Below are 14,519 nucleotides of genomic sequence, written 5' to 3'. Positions count from 1 at the left end.
GTTTTTCAAATAGTTTTATGAAACACAGCCAAACCTTTTGTGATTGACTTGTCTATACAAACAGGGCACAGAAATTGTGACAGAGACTATAAATGACCTGCAAAATCTAAAATATCCTACCATTTGGCCCTTCATAGAAAAGTTTGCTAACCTCTGCATCAAACTATTCTCCATTCCATATGGAATAAACACTCTGAAAATTTCAATAAGCCTCTATCAAATCTACCTAAAAACAATCAAAGAAAGAGAGGAGACAGGGGCTGGGGTTGTGGCTCAGTGGTAGAGCACTCACCTAGCATGAGTGAGGCACTGGGTTCATCCTCAGCACCACATAAAAATAAATAAAAGTATTTATTCCATCTACAACTAAAAAAAAAAAATTTAAAAAAAGAGAGGAGAGAAAGGGGCCTTCCCTTCCAAAAGATGGCCATTATAAATATTTATTGAACATTAAATATGTACATACATAGCTCTATCACCACCCTCAAAAAGAAAACAAAGATCAAAAATATACTTCCACTATAGCAAGCGCAGGCAGGTTCATAATATGATCTCTATACAGCAAGCTTAATTCCAGCCTAATCTCATTCTGTAACTGGAAATGCAACAAAGGATACCTTTTGCCTGGCTTCTACAACCAATGCCTTTACTCTGTCATTTCTAGCATCCCTGAATACATCATGATCATCAATTGAGTAGGTTACTCCATATCCAATCAGAAAACATTAGTTTCACAAAGCAGGCATGTCATTTGGATTTAATATTAACCATTTTTTTCAAAAATTGAAGTAACTAGAGTGAAATGTCTTATATGTTTTGTATGTTAAAACATTAATTGACATAGAAACATTTGTTAGTATACAAAAGAATAAATATAAAATCTATCAAGTTTATGTTCAAACCCAGTAGCTGAATATATAGGGAAACTGACAGTTACTATGACTATTAAGAGAGTATTTAGGTTTAGGATAACTTAAAAAAGAAGAATATTAAATCAAGGCTGGGGCTCAGTGGCAGAGTTCTTGCCTGGCCTGGATGAAGCACTGGGTTCAAGCTTTTTTTTTTTTTTTTTAATATTTATTCTTAAGTTTTAGGCAGACACAATATCTTATTTTACATTTATGTGGTGTTGAGGATCGAACCCATTGCCTCGTGCATGCTAGGTGAGCGCTCTGCCACTGAGCCCCAGCCCCAGCCCACTGGGTTCGACCTTTAGCACCACATAGAAATAAACAAATTAAATAAAAGGCATTCTGTCCATTTACAACTACAAAAAATATATTTTTTAAAGAATATTATACCTCAACTGTTATACTTTAGAAGTAATCAATTCACCACCATTTACCACTTTTGAGTATCAAGAATTATACATGTATGCATGATTGTATGTGTCTTTAGCCTAATGCCCAGCTAATGTCTAGAAAATAGACACAAAACAGTGATATTCTGTTAATTATTTAGTTATCTATGAAAATATTTTTGTCTTGATTTAATTATATTTTTATATATTCATATCAACATATAAAAATTAATTATTTTATTAAGGTTAACAGATTATAAAAACAATATTATATAAACATAATTACATCTTATATATGCACTTTTATAACTACACACATTAAAGATTTATTCAGTCTGGGTAACTAAGGTAAGTGTAAGAATTATGAAATCTGAAATTTAAACACCTGTGAAAGCAATCATTACCAAAGAAAAATGGCATAAAGCTGTATCCTATGAGCAAAAACTAGTATATATGATACTTAAGCTCAGTATGTCTCACAACTTACACGCAAGTTATAGCACATAAACAAAGTCCTTCAAAGAACCAAAACCAAAAACAGAACAAAAAAGAGTGTTTTTTAAATACCTCTGGGATACTAAAAATATATATATTTTCAGTCCTTTTCTCTGGAAGGGAAGTCAGGAATATTTTATGAAAATTCTTAAAAGTATTGATGGATTTGTTGAGTATAAGTGGCAAAGGACATCACTCTGGAATAACTGTCTTAAAGATGATTTTCAAACTACCAAAAACCAGAGATGGGCCTGTTTACTAATCTTAGTCATAATTTAATGCCCAATGTAGGAGAAGCCAACAACACAACATACCTGGTGAACCTGAATTTCCACTTTAAGAGCCTCCTGTAGAGTCTGCAACTCCATTCTCTTCCTTCTCCACACTTTCTCTTATGTCTGCTAATTCTATAGTTTTTCAGCCTCTGTTTAAAATAACAAACTCTTCTTCTTGATGCAGCTGTACAAATCATAAAATGTTATGGATCATTAATTGGGAATAAAGAACATACTCATGTTAAATATGAGCCCCAAAATATTTGATTTTTAACAGAGGGAGAAAAATCCCAGATTTTTCTCTAAAACAATTCAGTATCAAACATTTCTGGGTTTTATTCTTTTGAGCATTCCTCTAGAGAATACTTTAAATAACGAAGAAAAGAAAAATAACAAAAGTCATGGTCATGGAAACATAACCACCCACTACAAACTAAGCACTGTGTTACATACTACCTACTAAGCACAGAACTGAGTAACATCACTTCCTCCCTAGAAACCATCATCATCCAGAATACATTGTCCTTAGAAAAGAGACACAAAACATGATCACACATTTTTAAGCATCACAAAGAGTACACTGGAGAGCTGCGTTCCTAACAAGTTAAAGAAAACTAGGGTATTTTCATTTGGTTAGGCTCTTACTACTCTTATTTTAAAAATAAAGAAATTAAGGGCTGGGGTTGTGGCTCACAGGTAGAGCGGCTGCCTAGGATAGGTGAGGCCCTGGGTTCAATCCTCAGAATCACATTTAAAAAAAAAAAAACAACAATAAATAAATAAAGGTTAAATTCTTTAAAAAAAAATAAATAAATAAAAAATAAAAGAAAAGAAATTAAAAATGGGAGTTCTGGTATAATTTAAACATTTAAATTTAACAAGTTAAATACAATAATATGACTTAGTATAGGTACTTTGCACTGTATTTATCTATACAATCTGTGCTATCCATAAAATTATGATGGGTGTATTATGGAAGATACTGCTGTATGTAGCATTGGAGATGGGCGGCTAACAGAACGTGCTTCTGGCTTCATAGTGAACATCATCCTCTCTTCACACTTGCCAGTGCATCTCTGACTACATGTATAACTAACTACATGTGGAGATAATGTCAAAAATCTAGACTTGTAAACCCAAACACGACACCCAGCCTAACCTTCTTAATCCTTAATCCTTAGGGGGCTGGGGTTGTAGCTTAGTGATAGTGCAATTGCTTAGCACATGTGAGGCACTAGGTAAAAATAAATAAATAAATAAAGATATTGTGTCCATTTACAACTAAAAAATATATATTTTAAAAAATGTGCCTTAGACATGATTTGGGGTTCTTTGCCAAAGCAAAAGTGGGGTTTTTTTTTGGGGGGGGGCTTAATACATTTGGGGGGTCAAATTTATTCTTTTTTTATATTACACACAGAGCACAATTTTTCATATCTCTGGTTGTATACAAAGTATATTTACACCATTCCTGTCTTCATACGTGTCTGAATACATTTTTTAACCCTGACTTCAAATCTCTGCTCTCCTTTGCACTTATAAAATTTGATGCTTGAGTAGCTTTTTAGAACTGAGGAAGGGAATAAACAGGAAGCTAGAAGAGCCACTACTTCACACCAATACAATGAGATTCATGGTCTTCATGTTTTCTAAAAATTATTTATCTATGAATAAAGTTCAGAAAACTGACCAGGCTGGAGCCAGGGCTGTGGCTCAGTGGTAGAACGCTTGCCTAGCATGAATGAGGCACTGGATTTGATCCCTGGCACCACATAAAAATAAAATAAAGGAATTGTGTCCATCTACAACTAAAAATATATACATTTAAAAAAACACTGACACAGTCATTAATTATATTATATTAGGAATATTACTTTTCATATTTTCTTAATTTTACTAGGCTTAAAGCATCAGTGGCACTCTCTCCTCTCGGCTTATATGCCATGTTACATGATATCAATATATTCTAATCTCAAAAAGGAAAAAAAAATCCTAAAATCCAAAATTCCTTCAAAGTTAGGTTTGTGGAAGCTAGAAAAGATTTACTGTACAATGATACTTTAAACAAAAAAAAATCATTAAGGAAGTGAATTTAGGAGGGTCAACTTGAAAAAGGAGATATTTTGATGAACAAATATTTTGATGGGTATTTTAGCTATTTATTATCTTTGGAACTGCAATAAGTTAATAAATAAATATCAAAATGATTAAGTTACTCAGACCAAGGTTTCTGTTGTTGTCATGTACACTTACTTTATAAACAACTGCTAATGTTAAAACTGTACACTTTGGGGCTGGAGCTGGAGCTCAGTGGTAGAGCGCTTGCCTAGCATATATGAGGTTCTGGGTTTGATCCTCAGCACCACATAAAAATAAGTAAAATAAAGATACTGTGTTCATCTAAAACTAAAATATATATATATATATATATATATATATATATATATATATATATACACACACACACACACATAATATATATATAATTGTACACTTTAATTTTAAATACTAATCTCCCTATTCAAATTCTTAACATATATTATAGTTCATGAAAACAGTATGCAGTTTTAATTTTTGAAAACTGATCCCTTATAATAAAATTGAGAATCACCTTGAAGTTGAATAAGTATTTCAAAACATAGAAAGGCATATTTTATTATTCTGGTGGCAACATACAACACCATAGCTCAACTGAACTCATATAAACTATGGGAACAGGTTAAAAAACGTGGAGAACCTATACATGCCAAAGGGTTAATATTATTTATATAGTAAGGGAACTCATAAATTAGCAATAAAAATCCATGGAAAAGGAATTCATAAAAGAAGAAATAAGAATGACCAACACACATAAAAAAACATTCATCTTCAACAGTCATAAAAATGTAAATTTTGTCCATCAAGCTGAAGAAGAGCTGTAAACATGATAATACTTATCTAGCTACAATGTGTGTCAGACAATACTTCATAATTTGCTAATGAAATCTTTGGGTGATAGCACTGATAGTTATTTACTTTCTACTTTGGGGGTATTAGTATTTTTTAATTTTTCCATAAAAAATGCACTTATTTTTAAATAAGAAAAAATTAGGTGAAGATTGATAAGCACCAGAAAATGTTACACTGATCAAACAAAATGCTCTGAAAAAGAAAAAAACAAAACTCAGTCTTAACCTAGAGACTCTAAATGTCAAAGAGTGCCTTGCACGATAATAAGACTGCAACTCAAGTTAATGAGGAGCTGACAGCTTTTACTTCCGCCATCAGACTATTGTCTACCTAGGAGAAACATACAAAAGCATGAAGTTTTAGTTGGCAAGAACTCTAAATGCCAATTACCCATTTTATTTTAAAATAAAATGAAGGGTTAAAAAGGTAGTAAACTAGTTATAGAAAAATTTGTAAAGGATTCACTTGAAATCCTTCAGAAAGGTCCATTTCTGGATAGTAATTTTAAGAGATCGGTCTCCACCTAAAAGAACAAATAACATACATATATTTACGGTTTACAAAGACAAGGCAAGCACATGTTGAATCCTCTAAAAAATATTTTGGGATCTTAAACAACTTATGCAGCCATCATCTGAACACTGTGTGAGGGCAACTTATAGCATCAAAAGAAGGCACTGCCTGGCAGGGTGGTATCTGACTGTAATCCCTGCTACTCAGGAGGCTAAGGCAGGAGTACTGCAAACTTAAGGCCAGCCTGAGCAACTCAACAAGACCCTGCCTCCAATAAATAAATAAATAAATTCTAAAATTTAAAATAAGTGATTTATAAGTTACAGACAACAAACCAATTGCTCCAAGCAAGGTGACCATAAACAGATTGACCAAATAGTAATAGACATATTGTATTCAGGTACAATGCCTTTCACCAACCAAGAACTCTGCATACTATCATTAGCAAGGGCACTTGCCCAGCACAACATACAAACATTTGCAATCTTCAAAACAATATACCCCAGCTGGGCACAATGATACACACTGTAATCCCAGCAACTCAGGAGGCTGAGGCAGGAGGATTACAAATTTGAGGCCAGCCTCAGCAATTTAGTGAGACCCTGTCTCAAAAAAAATAAAAATAAAAAGGACTGAAGATATATCTCAGTGGTTAAATCTCTAATACCAAAACAAAACAAAAAAAACTATATACCTCAAACCACTGGGATACTTAATAGCTTCTTGCTTTCAAATAACAAAAAACAGAGCATAAAACCAGATTACACAAATAAATAAAAATCCTCCAAAACAAACAAAAGTAATAATCAAATATCACTAAAAAGGGCAACTGTGTCACCTAGAAAGAATATTTATTATCCCCCCCAAAAAAGTAATTCCAAACTCATTGTGTGACAACTTTTATTCTCAGGGGTTTGCTCATTTGCTTGTAAATCAAGAAAATACTACCTATTCACAGGAGGATTATTGTGAGGTTTAAATAAGTTAAATTTTATGAAAAGTCCTCTGTAAACTATAAAATGTTATGACAGTCTTAACATATTTTAACTCTTTTCTTCACACTCAAACTTTCTAATAAAACTTCTTGCCGGGTATGGTGGTGCACACCTATAATCCCAGCAGCTCGGGAGGCTGAGGCAGGAGGATCATGAGTTCAAAGCCAGCCTCAGCAACATAGAGGTGCTAAGCAACTCAGTGAGGCCTTGTCTCTAAATTAAAAAATACATAATAGAGCTGAAGATCACTGGTACCAAAAAAAAAAAAAAAAAAACACTTCTTACTACAAAGTTATTTCTATTAGGCTGCAGGCTTTTCTAACACCGAATTTTCTGAGAAAGGGGCTTCTAACTATTTTTCTGAATAGTTTTGCTTAGAGATCTATATGACCTCTAAGTCTCTTATTACGATTCTAATAACTGTAAAAAAAAAAAAAAAACTATAAAACTGATTTTACTGCTAAGAATTATTTTAAATTTCTAAACTGACATGTCTTTTTCCAATCAAAATTTGACTGGTCAACCAACGGTTACTTTAAAGAGTAAGTCCATCAGTAGAAGGAGCTGGACATAACTTTCCTATGTTCATACATCATTACACCACCAATGAAACTCCACATTATGTACAACCACAAAAATGAGAAGTTATAACTCCATGTATGTATAATATGTCAAAACACATTCTGTATGCCCCCAGGCTGTCCCTAAAAACAGTCAGCTATATGTTCCCTGTACCATGCATTTATTTTGTTTAAAACTCCTCTGCTCTTATGTATATTCTTAGATGCAATGTTTAAAGACAGCTTAACTTTTTAAGAAAGGAAAAAGCAGGAAGCCTTGACACATCTATGCAGCCTTACATCTTGCCCCATGCCTAATATCCAGATATCAGATTTCAATTATGCAAAAAAATACTATGTATTTAACATGCAGCAAAATAAAATAGTATCTTTGACCATTAACTAATGATGCTAAAACTTAACATGAATGCTAAAAATAGTAAGTCTTTTAAAAGTTTTTACTAAAGCTCTTATGATAGCTCACACCTGTAATCCCAGCAGCTCAGGAGGTTGAGAGAGGCTGGAGGATCTCAAGTTCAAAGCCAGCCTCAGCAACTTAGTGGAAACCCTGTCTCTAAAAAAAAAATTAAAAAGGGCTGGGTATGTGGCTAAGTGGTTAAGTGCCCCTGGGTTTAATCCCCAGTTGAAAAAATAAAAAAGTATTTATTGAAAATTCTAATCTTTATTAACATAAATAAAAAACTGACAAAAATTAATGTAATTTTTAACTTCTTATCATTTAGCAAATTTTCAACCCATGCTGAGTTATTTTCACGGTAGTATTTCTTATGTGACATTCCAGAGGTCAAAAGAAAATGCTGCATAAGAACTTGGCAACCCTGATTTTATAGGCTACCTACCCTTTGAATCTGGCAATTTGGTTATGCTCAAAAATAGCTGTTGACAAAAATCACCGAAGCTATTTGTTTCCAAATTATTAAATAGTAGTTTCCTAATTATTTAATTATGTTTCTTTGCTATTATCCATCTTTCCTTCTTTGTTTGGATTTTTGGAGAAAGAGCAGACCTCATTTTTAAAACAGGAACACCCACACAGTTCATATCACTGCCACTCTAGGGTAAGAGTTGCCCCACACAAAACACAGGTCTGTCATAGTGTCCACACCTCTCTTCACCGTCAGTGCTCCTTCTGGGCCCCAGGCTACCTGCACACACATAGTCTTCCAGTTCCCATCTTTCTTTACAGAAATCAAGGAAAGCTGGAGAGTAATATACAAGAGAATAGTGAAAATAAGGCTGATTTTAGAACTGGTTGCCACATTTACTTGAAAGTTAGTTAATGATATATAAAAAATAATAACTGTCCAGACAAACTTGGCCAGCAACTTATAAATATGTACTATACAAAAGATAACACAAGGAGGGTGTAGTGGTCTCAGCATAACCAATAAATACTTAACAGAAGTAGACGTTACGGGAGATAGATTTCAGATCAATATAAGGAAGACTAAGGATTAGAGCTGTACAAAAAAGGAATGGGTTACCTTATGAGGTAGTGAGCTCCCTGTCATTAGAAGTATTCAAGAATGCTGCATATCATATCCCCCTCTTGGAGATTCACAATGCACATTAGCATATTAAAGGTTCTGAGAAGTCCTGTAGTAAAGAAACCTGTTTAACTTTGTTTAAGGCAGCATTTCCCAAATTATTTGACCATAGAACCCTTTTCCCACCCCAGCCCCACCTCAATAATATTTATTCAGTTTCTGTGGAACTAGAATTCCCCAGAATACATCATAGAAAATATGACCTACTTTTTTTAAAATGAAGTATTCAATATGAAACTAGATCAATTAACAACATGTCAGGGATATAGGCAAAGAAATTGCCACACAGGGCAAAAGTCTGGAAGAGAAGACCCTTAAAGGCCCCTCTTTAAGATTCTAGATTCTAAGATTCTATCATGTCACAAAGTAAAAGTCCATAGAATTTTGATTGTTTATTTAAAAAGGTTCCATGAGAGAAATGAGAGTAGAATTATAAGAGAGTAAAATGCAAGGTTTGCTAGTTCAAGTGTCTTCCTTTCATGTTAAAATCCAATCCCTAAAAAGTAAGAAAGACACCTCAAGGGCCATAAATTATCAAAAGAAAGGCTTAACCAACTATCTACAATATCTATTTTACCCACTAAGTCAAATGACTATTGGGGCTGGGGTTGTGGCTCCATGGTAGAGCACTTGATCCTCAGCACCACATAAAGATAAATAAATTAAAGGTATTGTGTACATCTACAACTAAAAATATTTTTTTAAAAAATTACTATTGAGAGGATTAAAAAAAGTAGTTCTTCATTAGAGGACTTCACTATTCCAACTATCGTGTTTTAATATAATTTTTTTCATAATACACACTCTCCAAATAAAGTTAGTATTTGTTTGATGCTTAGTCACTAGACTGCCCTGGGCAATCTGTGATCTTGAATTAGACATTCAAAGAAATGATTAAACATGATGAATTATGCCATTAAAAAATGTACTAAAGTAGATCTTAGGAAAAAATGTGTTTGCCTGTATGTCCCACACTGATATAATTCTCATTTTTTTTAGTTCTTCCTCTTTAAGAAGTATACAAACACACTAAAAACATAATATCAGACATGAAGCCAATCTAATACTGTTTAAGAATATAAACACTGAGTTCTAAATTTCAAAGTCAAGGTTCCCACAGTTATATTAACCTAGCCATTTTACACATATACTAAGGCCATCAAATTTAACAGCATGTTAAGTAATATAAAACACAATGGGAAACTTAACTTTTGAATTTCTCAACTTTTGGATTCTCAGCCGTAACTAGTACATTAAGGGCATTTTTAGACAAGGGGAACTTTACATTGGAACAGATTTTCAAATGGTATTATTATTAGAAACACAAATGCATTTTGTTTATATAAAATTAAACAAAAATTCACTTTCACTCAGTTCAAACAGTAAAGTTTCATTTCTGGGGAAAAGATTTTCTTTACCAAAAAGAAAGAAAGAAAGAAACAAAAATAAAAGAAAGAAAAAAGAAAAAGAATATGTAAATTACTATCCAGCTAGCATCAAGTACTTGATACCTGCCTAATAAACATACTTACCGATTTTGGGGAAAGTAGCTCTCCTTCAGCTCTTTAGCCCCCTGAAAGAGAGGAAAAAATGGAATTAGACTACAAACACAGATTTAGAACACGTTATCAAAAGCCGAAGACTGAAAGATTTCTATCTGATTTTAAGAAGAACTGAAACAAATACAAGTCTCTAAATGTTAAGAACCAAAAAAAAAAGTAAGTAAGTTGTTTTACAACAAAGAAAGAACTCACGAGCAGTTAAATCTCCATTTTACCATAACTTTTTAAGACAAGAAAAAGTAAGTACAGTTGATCCTGGAACAATGTGGGAGATTAGAGGCACAACCTGCCCATTACATGCACACACACATTCCAGTACAACTTTCTACTCCTCAAAAACTTAACAATCAATAATAGCCTGCTATTGACCAGAAGCCTTACCAATAACATAAAGAGTTAACATGTTTTATATATATGTAATGAAAAACAGTGAAAATAAGTAATAACCACAAAATATGCAATTTACTGGAGCTGAGCAGCTCTCACAGAGATGATTGGTGTCATGCAGCATTCTCAGCAGATACTCCCAACACTTGAGTTTATATACCGCCCAAGAGTAACAGGAGGGCCCTACAAAATTATTATAAGCATGCAGTAGAACTACGGTTACTTTTTTGCAGTTACAATTTAATACTGCATCTTTATATTAACATTTTTCTCAACTGAATGGCATCATGTAAGTCTGTAAGTTTGGTAAATTTTAACTTTTATAATAAATTTGTGTTTATTTTCTAAAGGATGATAAAATAGATTATTTTCTACATATATGCATTTATGATAGATATTTTAAATTTTATCTTCAACATTTCTAGGGTGTGTGTGCGGTTCAACTGTGAATTTTTTCAAACTGTCACAAATCTTCTTATAAGTAGACACAGGCAGTTCAGGCCCAATGTAGTATTGAAGGGTCAAGTATAGTTGATAATTTTCCTCTCCTAAGAGAGACAAAGAAATAAAATACCCCACCACTAAAGAACCTACAACTACACCCTCATCCCCAACAAATGACTTTTGTTATTTGTTGCTTTATGTTAACAAATTAAACTTAACATCATTAGTCCTTAGTTTGGTCTACTTAAAAAGTAATTTTTCCAATTAATCTTGAAATAAATTTGCTTTATATAAGGCTTTAAAATTCATGGCATTGCACAATGTATAAAATTATAAATTTGCATGTAAACAATAAGAGAATTTAAAACTTCACATTCACATTCTGAAATGTATCTCACCACTTTAGATTGTAAGCCACATACACAAAAGCAATTTTTCCATGCCACATATCTACTCACTAACAAAGCCAGAAAGAAAAGCAAGGTTGTTGTGGGTTTTTTTTAATATTTATTTTTACGTTTTAGGTGGACACAATATCTTTATTTTACATTTATGTGGTGCTGAGGATCGAACCCAGTGCCTCGTGCATGCTAGGGGAGGGCTCTACCACTGAGCCACAATCCCACCCCCCCCCCCGAAAAGCAAGGTTTTAAGATCCTAATCCAATATCAGGAAACAAAAATCAAAACTTTGCCATTAACATTTATCATTAAATTACATAAATTCCACAAGCCATGCTCAGTCTTCCTTGTACCTTAAACATAGTATATTTGTTGACTTACGTTACTCCAGTAGTATCTCATTTACTCAGGGGTATTTCAAAAGATCCTCACATCACCCAGATAATAAACCTTTGTTTAATCATGCACAGTCATATCAAACATACAGCAAAAATATTTAAAAGGGCCCCAATTCATAGAGTTGGCATTCATTTTCATGAGAAATTCCATTTACTGTTCTATCCTGCCTTTTCTTTAGCAGTAGCCCTTTAATAAAAGTTCTCAGATTTGACCAAATAACAATTTTCATCACCAAGATTAGAATGACTCCCAACCAAAATAAAAATCATACAAAAGTCTGTAGAATGGTACAGATATTTAAAAGTGGATTCTTAACATTATGGTTACCTATAGGATTCTGTCTCAAAAAAATACCTGAAATAGGGACACATTGTATTCGCTCGATAAATGTTAAAATCAATTAAATGATTGGACATTTAAACTGTGGGCTGCAGGCTTATCTTCCCTATTAGGATTTTCTTGTTAGTTCTTTCAGAATAGGGAAAACTTTCTTATGCATCAATCTCCCATAACACTATTTGTAAATAAATAACTTTCTAAAACTTTTAATACAAACTGTCAACTAAGAAAGTAAAATATTACCAACTTTAAGTATAGTAAAAAGGAAAAGATTGATAAACTGGACTAAAATAAAATTAAGAACTTCTGTTCATAAGGAAAAAAAAAAAAACACCATTAAGAGAGTGAAAAAGCAAGCCACAAAGCCACAGAATTGGACATGATAATTGCAAACAAATAAACAAAAAAAATCAACAAAGGCTCGTATACTCAAGAGTATATAAAATATGTGAAAACACAGAGTGATCACGAAATGTCAGCATTTCAGTTTCTATCTATTGAGCATTTGAGAAAGCAGGATCACATACACTCTTCTGAAAAGTCATTCAGTAAAAGGCAGCACAACGTATGAATATCTTATCTGAAGGGCCTTTTCACCAAAATTCCGTAGCACAGCCAATTCTAAACTAAAGAATTTTACCATGATACCGTGAAGCCATATCATAAAACTATTAATAAAACTGCTTATAAGGACTACAGAAACCACATAGGAAAGCAAAGCCTGAGAAGGTTAAGTAACTTCCTCAAAGGTCACTCAGCTAGTTGGCGGCAAAGCTAGAGGAGAGCTTACGGATCCTGAGATTCTTTTGACTGAGCTTATTTTCTCTTAGACCTTTCTCTTAAACATCTGTATAAGTTAACTCTTCTAAGAAACAAATTACAATAAACGCTGGAAAACTTCTGGTGAAGTTTTCATGTTAAGTTGGTTTTTTTGTTTGTTTTGTTTTTTTGTTTTTTGATCATATAAGCAAGCTATCTAGGGCAAGTTTTAAACCTGAAATCCTTTATGCTTAAAGGATCCCAAGAGTGAGCTTTAGAAGGGTCTGTCAACTCTATGGGTACTAGATGCTAAATTCTATATGTATGAGCCTAGGTAGTTATCAGGGAAGATGGTCCACAGCTTCAATCAGATTTGCAAGAAGAATTATATTTAGACTAGCAATTCTTAAACACTGTGCATCAGAACTCAGTAAGTGTTTCTTCTAAAGACTGATTATTAATTGACTACCATTTAGATAAAAAAAAAGGCAAGGATTTAATTTCTATAATTTAATAGGATTGAGCAACAAAACATAGGATTTATATGTAAATTAGACTCTAGTTTTTACACTACTCATGCAAAAAGTGTCTAAAATGCAAGTTTGATTTCTTCCTGTTAAGAAGACTAGAAGTGTATTAATCTGCTTCTTACAATATGTTTCACATTTATAAATGAAGTAGTTCAAAATTTTATATTTGGTGCTGGAGCTGCTGCTCAGTGGTAAAGCGCTTGCCTCTCATTCATGAATCCCTGGGTTCAATACCTAGTAATTCAAAGAAAAAAAAAAACTTTTATATTTTTAAAAAATTTTTAATAGAGAAATGTTCTTGAAAAATACAAAACATTTTTATTTATAAATATTATTTGCTAACATAACTTCACACAATTTTTTGCAAAAAGAATTTAGAAATTTTAAAAAATTTTAAAAAGATCATCCTCTCCAGAACTACCCAGGTAGCTGCTTTAATCAGAGCTGACAAACAAATGGTTCAGATTTCTGACATGGTTATAAAATTTTTAATATTTTAAATAAATGGAAGATTAAAAACCACTTCCCAAGTATCTTTTATAAAGTATCTAAAACCTTTGCAATAAACAAATTTTGCAGCAAAAAAGTTTAACACTAGATCATGTTTTAAATTAGGTTAAAATTTAATTCACCCCACTACAAATTTCAAACAATTAAGTTTATAGCCTGTGCTCAATCATAAATTTTGATAAGGAACTAGAATAGCACAGATAATTGTCATTCAAAGGCACCTTAAAATGTCACCTTACCCAGAAGATTCAATCTCTTTTCCTTCCCCACTATGCCAAGCTGACAGTAGTCCAATAACTAAGCTTCATATTCAATAGGCTTAACCTCTTTTTACCTGCCCTATCCAACTTCCAACAGAAAATATAGTAAGTTTGAAATAAATTTAAATGTAGGTAAGTGATTAGAAGAAAAAGTAGAATCCCACATTTAATGAGGCTGAACACTTTAGGCCCAACCTCACAACCATCCCTCTGTCCCCATCCCTCTTGCCCTCCCATAAGCATCCCTCTAGTACTTCTCCCTTTACTTTCATG

General features: G+C 32.9%; 1 protein-coding gene across 12 annotated transcripts in view; it reads right to left on the bottom strand.

Moving 5' to 3' along the window:
• Phf21a (PHD finger protein 21A) overlaps window positions 1-14,519 on the bottom strand; it is a 185,480-nt gene that overhangs the window by 144,651 nt on the left and 26,310 nt on the right. For 9 of the 12 annotated variants that reach the window (XM_077798125.1, XM_026399117.2, XM_026399122.2 and 6 more), the window contains 3 exons: window positions 10,188-10,228; window positions 8,593-8,704; window positions 2,110-2,254 (listed from right to left, as the gene is read on the bottom strand). In XM_077798125.1, coding sequence (XP_077654251.1) covers window positions 2,110-2,163 — 54 coding nt within the window. In that variant the 5' untranslated portion in view covers window positions 2,164-2,254; window positions 8,593-8,704; window positions 10,188-10,228. The remainder of the gene's footprint in view (window positions 1-2,109; window positions 2,255-8,592; window positions 8,705-10,187; window positions 10,229-14,519) is intronic. The other 3 variants (XM_026399119.2, XM_077798126.1, XM_077798127.1) reach the window with 1 other exon arrangement.

Source organism: Urocitellus parryii, chromosome 4 (genome assembly GCF_045843805.1).
Source record: "Urocitellus parryii isolate mUroPar1 chromosome 4, mUroPar1.hap1, whole genome shotgun sequence".
Classification (NCBI taxonomy): domain Eukaryota; kingdom Metazoa; phylum Chordata; class Mammalia; order Rodentia; family Sciuridae; genus Urocitellus; species Urocitellus parryii.
Note: the sequence above shows the minus strand (reverse complement) of the source record. Positions and strands in the feature narration are given on the sequence as shown.